General features: G+C 36.2%; 1 protein-coding gene across 1 annotated transcript; it reads left to right on the forward strand.

Moving 5' to 3' along the window:
* The first annotated feature begins 704 nt into the window (after positions 1 to 704).
* LOC137745890 (beta-xylosidase/alpha-L-arabinofuranosidase 1-like) lies at positions 705 to 8,206 on the forward strand. Its single transcript, XM_068485927.1, has 7 exons — positions 705 to 1,262; positions 3,156 to 3,443; positions 3,537 to 3,706; positions 3,817 to 4,265; positions 4,376 to 4,786; positions 4,949 to 5,521; positions 7,854 to 8,206. Exons 1-6 carry the CDS (start codon positions 831 to 833, stop codon positions 5,518 to 5,520), a joined length of 2,322 nt encoding a protein of 773 aa, XP_068342028.1. The 5' UTR covers positions 705 to 830; the 3' UTR covers position 5,521; positions 7,854 to 8,206.
* Positions 8,207 to 9,325: the final 1,119 nt, after the last annotated feature.

The following is a 9,325-nucleotide window of genomic DNA, read 5'->3' on the forward strand; positions in this document are numbered from 1 at the left end:
CATAAAGTATGAGTGGCATAAGTGTAAATAAATTGCATTAATAGGTCAATAATGTTCCTATATGTTTGCAAAATTTAAATTTGGGCTTAAACTATATCTTTAAAGATATATGGGTTTTTATCAAAAAATAATGAATTGTAAGGGCTAAAATCTAAAACACCCTATATATTATACAGTATACACTCCCAAAACGCAGAAGCAGAAGACCCAAATCCCAAACAGATTGAAAATGGGGAAATCCTTCACGGACTCGTATAAGCGATAGTATATAGATTATATAAATAGATACGCGCCCCGCGCCACCCCGGCCCCCCCCCCCCCCCCCCCCCCCCCCCCCCCACAAACACCAAGTACTAGCCTATCTCTTCCTACTGCCCTTCTACTTTCTAGCACCAAAACATTACAATAGATTCTCTCAAATGGAAAATGGTGCTTCCTGCCAATGACAACATGTCATGCACCTTCCCATTTAAGGGAAGCTACTAATTAGTCCTCCCAATTGCCCTTCACGGGCTGCTAAAAAACAACGAGTTTTTATTTACTCGTACTTCTCTTTTTATTTCCCCTTTGCTTACCTACTTTCTACATTCTAATTATTCACAATAACCAACCATATATTCTTTATATTATATAATTATTTATATTTACGTATATACTTATATATATGTGTGTGTGTGTGTGTGTATAACTACCAGTGCTATTACAAACCCATGTGGTGTTGAAGGCATAGGAGGCATTGAGGAAATGCATTGAGGCAACGATAACAACCCTTTTGATTCTTTGGCAACTTGTTTAAAGAAGCCACCACCCCTCCTTTCAAAGTTAGAACAATGGCTTCCTCTATCATTCGGTTCTCTGTTTTCCTCTGCTCCTTTTTGTTTCAATACTTGTTATTGTTTTCTCCAAATTTGAAGGGCGTTTTAGGCCAATCGTCACCGGTTTTCGCTTGCAATGTCGCTAGCAACGCAACCCTATCGTGCTTCGCCTTCTGCGACACATCGTTGGGGGTCGATACGAGAGTGGCGGACTTGGTGAAGCGGCTGACATTACCAGAGAAAATCGGGTTTTTGGTGAACAGTGCTGGGAGTGTGAGCAGGCTTGGAATTCCTAAATATGAGTGGTGGTCGGAGGCATTACACGGCGTGTCATACGTCGGCCCTGGCACCAAGTTTTCGAGTCTCGTTCCCGGAGCTACCAGCTTCCCTCAGGTCATCCTCACTGCCGCTTCTTTCAATACTTCTCTTTTTGAAGCCATTGGCAGGGTACGTACGCAACTGACACTACTTAATAACTTCACCTCTTTCACTTTCAATCTGTCAATTATATTCGTGCCATGCAACACACTACTTATATTTGCATCATGCTTGGTTGCTTTGGATATAATTTTCATTCAAACTTGATGATGTTGATTTTACTAAAGAATTAACGTGCACACGGCTATTGGTGGCCAAAATTAACTAATTAGCAATTTTCCAGGACGTGATCAAAGTTGGATCGATTAATCATAGATTTTGTTTTACATCTTGAATCTTTCATCGCCATTTGTGTCACTGTCATCCTCACCATCATCAATAATCATTACATAGATTAGTATTAATTAGTTTGTTTTTTTTGTTATGGTTGAGTTGATGGGTCTAAACTCAACGTCACAAGCTTAAACCCACTAATAAATTGTGACAGAAATATGTATTATAATTCTCTAAAGTTGTACACATATTTTGTATCCGAAAAATGCTTTTACAGCTATTGAACAGAAAAGCATCCGTCAGTGGCTTCCATTTTAGATAATTTGAAATAGGAGAAAATTTGTTAGTGGCAGGGCTACCCGATAACATCATCCGTAGGGCATCTCTAACATTTGGATTCTATTTTTATTTTGGTTACCGAATTACATATTGACCACATATGGTGTAAAAGATGCTTTAATCAAGTAGTCAAGTATACTGAAATTCCTCTTTTTGAAATAAAATCCGCGGATTTTATCGATGGAGAAAAGTGGTTAGAGGTTAGTTCTATATTGACCAAAAAATAAGGAGGTTAGTTTAATAATTTGATATGCTTTTACTGTTTCATGGAAAATAGTAGTAGTTGGTGAAAAAGTTTGATTTTTTGGGGTCACAGGTTCCCCAAGTAGATTCACTTTTTTGGGTATTCCAGCTTGCAGATGAAGAAAACGTACAAGGGGGGATGATACTGATACTGATCGATCACCTGTGAACATTGATTACTGCATATATAAACTTATCATATCTTTTAAGGGGAAAGCATTCCCACAAAAATATTAAAAATAAAAATGAAAAAAATATCATGTTTTGGACAGGAAAGGCGTGGACAAATGATGAACACAATTTAATGAAAAACAAGCTCAATCAATAAGCATATATATCTATACATACACATTCTTTTGTTACAGTATAAATATATATATATATACATTTTTTATACCAATTAGTTTGTATAATGCATAACTTAATGATAACATAGATTATTGAGATGAATAGATCCAAATTTGGGCAAAGTATATGATTGAAATAATGGCGCACTGATCATTTTGTTTGACTGTGTCACGCTTACTATTTAACACAACAAATTGTCTGGTCACATCTGCTTCCATTTTACAGATGTGTTTTCTGGAAAAAAAAAAAAAAAAAACACTAATATCTATGAGTTTGATTGGTGCATGAGATGGTCAACTCATTTGCTGGTATTGTAAAATTTGAGGGATAACATCCATAGGATCGAGTTGTATGATGGTAAAACCTGAACCGGATCGCTAACCCTAAGCTCTGAAGTTATAATTCTATACATAAAAGATAAAACCCTTAAACCCTTCTTAGTAAGGATCTCATTCAACTATAGCAAAAACGGGGCAATAGTACCATCTTAGAGATTCTAAAAATCATTGTATATTTGACCCTCATATTATGGAACCAAAAAAAAAAAAAAAAAAAAAAAAAAAAAGGAAAAAGGTGAAATGTACAAGAGGTCTTACATAGTGCATACATCGACCCGTTTCTACAGTGGTCATATAAGAGGTCTTAAATAGTGCATACATCGATTGTTACTGATATATGCTAATATGATTAATTTTGTATTCGTGCAATTACCAATGGCATACATGGATGTAACTAAACGGCCATTTTCTGCTCTGTCAGGTGGTTTCGACGGAGGCCAGAGCAATGTACAATGTAGGATTGGCAGGACTGACGTATTGGTCACCAAATATTAACATATTTCGAGACCCCAGATGGGGAAGAGGCCAGGAGACTCCGGGTGAAGACCCGTTGCTCTCGAGTAAATACGGATCCGGATATGTTCGAGGCCTTCAACAAACCGACGATGGTGACAAGAATAAGCTTAAGGTTGCTGCATGCTGCAAACATTATACAGCCTATGATGTAGACAATTGGAAAGGGGTTGACAGATACCATTTTAATGCAGTGGTAAAGAAACTGAATTTTCTTAATTAAATTTGTTGATTAATTTGCACTAAATTTCCATCTCAAATAATTTCTCGTGTTGCTTGTGATTATTAGGTGACGAAACAAGATATGGACGACACATTTCAACCGCCGTTCAAAAGTTGTGTTATGGATGGCAATGTTGCGAGTGTCATGTGTTCTTACAACCAGGTTAATGGGATACCAACGTGTGCAGATCCCGACCTTCTTGCTGGAGTTATCCGAGGCGAATGGAAACTAAATGGGTACGTACTCTTTCCGTTGTATGATTATTAATATTACTGTGGATGGTTGAGAATATGTAGGTGTTGAAGTTGAAGTTACATAAATAACAATGGATTGGATATTGGTTCAGATACATTGTTACGGATTGTGATTCAATAGATGTGTACTACAAAAACCAACACTACACCAAAACACCAGAGGAAGCTGCAGCTAAGGCTATACTGGCAGGATTGGATCTCAACTGCGGATCTTTCCTAGGAAAATACACCCAAGGTGCAGTCCAAGCAGGACTCGTGAACGAGGCCGCCATTGACAGGGCCATCTCCAACAATTTTGCCACTTTGATGCGTCTAGGCTTCTTTGATGGTGATCCCAGCAACAAACCCTACGGAAAGCTTGGTCCAAAAGATGTGTGTACCTCAGAGAACCAGGAGCTAGCCCGTGAAACCGCGAGGCAAGGGATAGTACTGCTAAAAAACAGTCCAGGATCACTGCCTCTGTCTCCCACGGCCATCAAATCCTTGGCGGTCATTGGTCCCAATGCCAATGTCACAAAAACAATGATCGGAAACTACGAAGGTACTAATACGTACACTGCACATAACAAATTGAACTAATTTTCTAGTTTGTATCAACGAAACTACAACTACAGTGCCTTTAAGTTATTGTTGTGAAATACAATTTTGCAGGCACGCCGTGCAAGTATACAACAATTCTGCAAGGCCTAAGTGCTTCAGTTGCAACAAGTTATGTTCCTGCCTGCGCCAATGTGGCTTGTGGTACTGCACAGGTAGATGATGCTACCAAGATAGCCGCCTCAGCAGATGCAACTATACTTGTCGTGGGTGCAGATCAATCGATTGAGGCAGAGAGTCGTGACCGGATTGACCTATATCTTCCGGGTCAGCAAACACTCCTAGTAACAGAAGTTGCAAAGGCATCCAAAGGCCCAGTAATCCTTGTAATAATGTCTGGAGGAGGATTCGACATTACATTCGCAAAAAACAATACTAAAATTACAAGCATACTTTGGGTTGGTTACCCCGGCGAAGCTGGTGGAGCCGCCGTAGCTGATGTAGTTTTTGGTCATTATAATCCATGTAAGCTAGCTACTTATAGTCCCTTTTTTCTTCATTTTTCAAATTTTCAATGCTCATATAATAAATATGTATATATATGTGTGCATATATACATATATACATATATACATATCATTATCCTAATAGTAGCTAGATGACTTTATCTGTTATTAATTGCCGCAGGCGGGAGACTACCTATGACATGGTATCCACAATCTTATGTAGACAAGGTTCCAATGACAAACATGAACATGAGACCGGATGCATCCAACAGTTACCCTGGCCGGACTTATAGATTCTACACTGGTGAAACTGTTTATTCGTTTGGAGATGGGCTAAGCTACTCCACCTTCAATCACAAACTAGTTCGAGCACCTAAGCTAGTATCGATTCCCTTAGAAGAGGGTCATGTATGCCACTCATCAAGCTGCAAGTCACTTGACGTCGTGGAAGAAAGATGCGAAAATCTAGCTTTTGATATCCATTTGGGGGTGAAGAACGCGGGGAGCATGAGCGGAAGCCATACGGTGATGCTGTTTTCGAGCCCTCCCGCAGTGCACAAGTCACCTCAAAAGCACTTGTTGGGTTTTGAGAAGGTATTCCTGAGTGCTCAGAGAGAAGCATTGGTTAAGTTCAATGTGGATGTTTGCAAGCACTTGAGTGTGGTTGATGAGCTTGGAAACAGAAAAGTTGCTTTGGGAGAGCATGTGCTTCATGTGGGAAGCTTGAAACACTCTTTCAGCGTTAGGATTTGATGTAAGTTTTCAACTCCTCTCTGCTGCTGTAATTCTTTTCTATCTTATTTCGCAATTATTTCCGTAAGGCTAGATATAGCGGAATGGAAAATTTTGAACAATGAATAAGTCGAGGGCGTTGTTAAAACTCTCTTAATTTTTTGTTCAAATCCGAAGCTATTAATTTAGAAAATGAAATCAAGTATTGAGTTTGGCTTGAGTTTTTTGGTTTTCTTTGCAATATTTCTTTGGCTAGGAACGAATTCGCATAAAAAATTGATTACCTCTCGACGATGTCACAGTAATATTGCAATGTAACCTTTCAGTCCAACTCTAAGCTTAACCTTTGTTGCAAAGTGACTTCGTGTCCTAATATCATTCTATAGAATCCACCAGGCTTATGCTTAGAGTTGGGCTACTTTTGTGTCACCTTTTGACGATGTCAAAGCAAGCACACTCTAAACTCAGATTAGTAGGGTACATCAACCCCAAGTTGGTGAGTAGCTGATATTCTACGATCCTTTTAGACCCCTGCCAATGTCACAAGGCCTGCCACTTAAAGTTGGGTTTGCTAATCCATTGGGCTCTTGCTTTTGATATAATTTAGAATGGAATTTGTAGTGCTAAAATTTCTATTCTTGTGCTCAATATGGGTCGTTTTCCCTTGGAGATCATACTGGGCTCAACGTGTGGCCTTTGATCTTAGGCATTTACTTGGAATTTTTGAAACCCCGTGGCTTGGTTGGTGTGTGAGGTTGAGGGGGATCTAACAAGGTCATCGCACGTCACTTAACTAGGCTAAGTTCAAATAACCAGTTGTTTTAGCCCTCTTTTGGTATGACCGTATGAGGATTGAATTGGAATGATAATTTCTCTAATTTCAAGATATGTTAAGGGGAGAAATGAAAATATTATGTTCAACTCGAAGGTAGAATATGTATTACTCATGAAGAAAATTTATTCGTTCCGATCCTCTTTAAAATTATAAGATTAGAAGGGATGAGTTTTATTCATGTACAATACTTTTCTAAACCTATCTAAATGAAAAATCATTCACTTATACCTCCAATATGCCTTGAAATTGGAGAGTTATCCATTCCAATTCAGTTCTACATAACAAGCGAGCTCTTAATTTCTTTTTATTTTATTTTCTCTACACTTTAAGATCTATTTAATGAGATGCATATTAAATTTAATTTTAATTAACCAATTTAGGTTGTCCTAAAGTAACACAACATTACCCGAGGAAATATAAAACTTGGATCTACCATATATGTCTCTATCTTAACAATGCATGCTAACGTGTAATATAAACCAGATATTGTCGTAATTTCTGATTAATCAAAGGTGTTAGTTGGGAACATATGACAAGGAAACATCCAACTTATTGAAGCTAGGTAAGGTTTATTTGCTAACCATGATTAAGGTTATCCATAGAAAAACAAGTGAATGAAATATTCAAGTTGTCTTATGTCACAATGTGTATCCAAAGTCAACAGATTGGGATCAACCAATGAACTTATTTTTCTGATAAATAAAAGAAGGAATAATGATACTATTTCCAATATTTTGAGTATGCAGTGGTTGTGTCTAGAAATCAAAACCGAAAACATTTATGAGCTATTTGATAACTATTTTGTTTTCACTATTTTAAAAAATGAAAACTGAAATTTTGTTGATAATTACTTTCAGTTTTCATTTAAAAATAAAAAACTATTTTCGTGAGCTTTCAAAATTTGACCTTATGTTTCTACTTTTTGGTCTTCAGTTTTTATTTTTTATTGAATGCGGTTGAGAGGACATTTGTGTACTTGAAGTGACAATGTCATTAATTTGTTTCGTTGTCAAAAGTAAATTAAGAAATAATCAAAGAGATAATTAGAAAAAAAATTAATTTTTATTTTAATTGTGAATACCTGAAATACAATTCAAAAATCTTATACTAAACAAGTTCTTGAATTTATTAATTGTTCTAAAGAAAGTCCTAAGAAATATTTTATAAAAAAAAAAATTCATAAAATTCCAAACGGACCCTTATTTTTACCACTTGAAAATTTTCGAGTAGACTTTCAATTCTGAATTTTCGACCTCCACCCATTTTGTTTGGAGCTCCCAAACGTTGTAAGTTCCTGTACTAAAAACTGCAGTACTATTGGTAGACTTAGGAAGTCATAAAAAATGTTATGCCAAGAGGCAAGGGTTGAGTATGGTCTCCTCGTATCCAACCAACCAACTACCGGGTTGTGCAGTATTGTTTATAATAAATCCGCCAATACTTCTTTATTATTTTACTCTTTATTTATTTATTTATTAATTATTGTAGTAATATTCTTCGCAAATTTACACCTATGAAGCACGGGAGCTTCAGCTTAGTGACGAGTTCCGCACCCGAAGCGGGAGAGGGATTGGAAGCGGCTAGCTTCCTTTGGGTTTGTCGGGAACTCGACTTGGAAACGGCTCAAAGCAGCTGAAGCGATTGAGGGAACGGCTTGAATCAGTTGCAATACGCGATGACTGAGTCATTTGAATTTAGGTTCCGTACAACTTTGTAACCTCCGTGTGTTGCCAAAGCTCTTAGGCTCTTTCAATCTTCTCTTGCTCAAAGCACAACGTGTGGAAGAAGATAAGTTTGATATAAACGACGCCGTATCGTTTTATGTAATATTGTTTTTATTTTTTCCCTTATCAATAGAAATATTAAACAAAACTAAAAATAATAAGTCTAGGCATTCTAGTGCAGGATCTATCTCCATTGATTTCCCTCTCCCCTTACATTTAAAAATTGAACCAACAAACACTATCGTTTGTAAAACAAAAAAAAAATAATAATAATAATAATAATAATAACTAAATAAATAATAAGACTTCTAATGGTAATAGGACAATTTGGAACACATTATTTTTACTAAAATTATTTTAATTGCCGAATCACTGCCCCTCTCAATTTAGGGTTCTTTGAGTTATGACGAATCGCGGAATATGTCGCTACCAAATCTTGGAATTGTTTGATCCCAAAACCTAATGAATTGGAAAAAAAAAAAAAAAAGCCCAAACTACCAAAGCAATCCACAATTTGTAGTATAAAATATAATCTTAATTGGCACATGATATGCATCCAAAGTAGTTGCAGGAAATTAAAAAATGGAGTTTTAACGAAAAGATCACGGTACTGTTCACTTTAATGAAAAACCACATTTTTACACTAAAAAGTCAAACCTAGTACTATTCATTTTACCTTTTATTTTGTCCTTATCATTAAAACTCAAAGTTTTCAAGCATTTTTCATTAGTTTTCCTATTAAAAAAGTCATGGAGTTATTACATCAAAATTTTAGCTAAAATAGTCCATGAGATTTGCATAACTCCTTACTTTGGTTCCTGAGATTTGAAATCAAAGAATTGGTCCCTGAGTTTATCCACCTCAATCATTTTGATCATTCGGTGAAAAATTATGTTAAATAAGGTTCAAAATGACAAAACTATCCTCAATTTAATAAACAATAAGGCACAATTTGACAAAATTTGAGAGTATTTTTGTCATTTTATCCTTATTTTATGGAGATCCCAAAATAATTGATTGTGGACAAACTCAATGACTAATTCTATCGATTTCAAATCTTAGGAACGAAAATGAGAAGTTATGCAAATATCAGGAACCATTTTACCCAAAAAGCCATGTAAATATAATAAATTCTAATTTTACTTCTTTACCCTATTGTACTGTATTTTTCTTTACCACATAAGATTTGAGAAAATAGAATATGGGAGGAAATCAAAAAAGAGGTTGACAAAGCTTCTCCTCTTAATTACAGTATGTAGATATGATA

This window comes from Pyrus communis, chromosome 1 (assembly GCF_963583255.1).
Source record: "Pyrus communis chromosome 1, drPyrComm1.1, whole genome shotgun sequence".
Lineage (NCBI taxonomy): Eukaryota > Viridiplantae > Streptophyta > Magnoliopsida > Rosales > Rosaceae > Pyrus > Pyrus communis.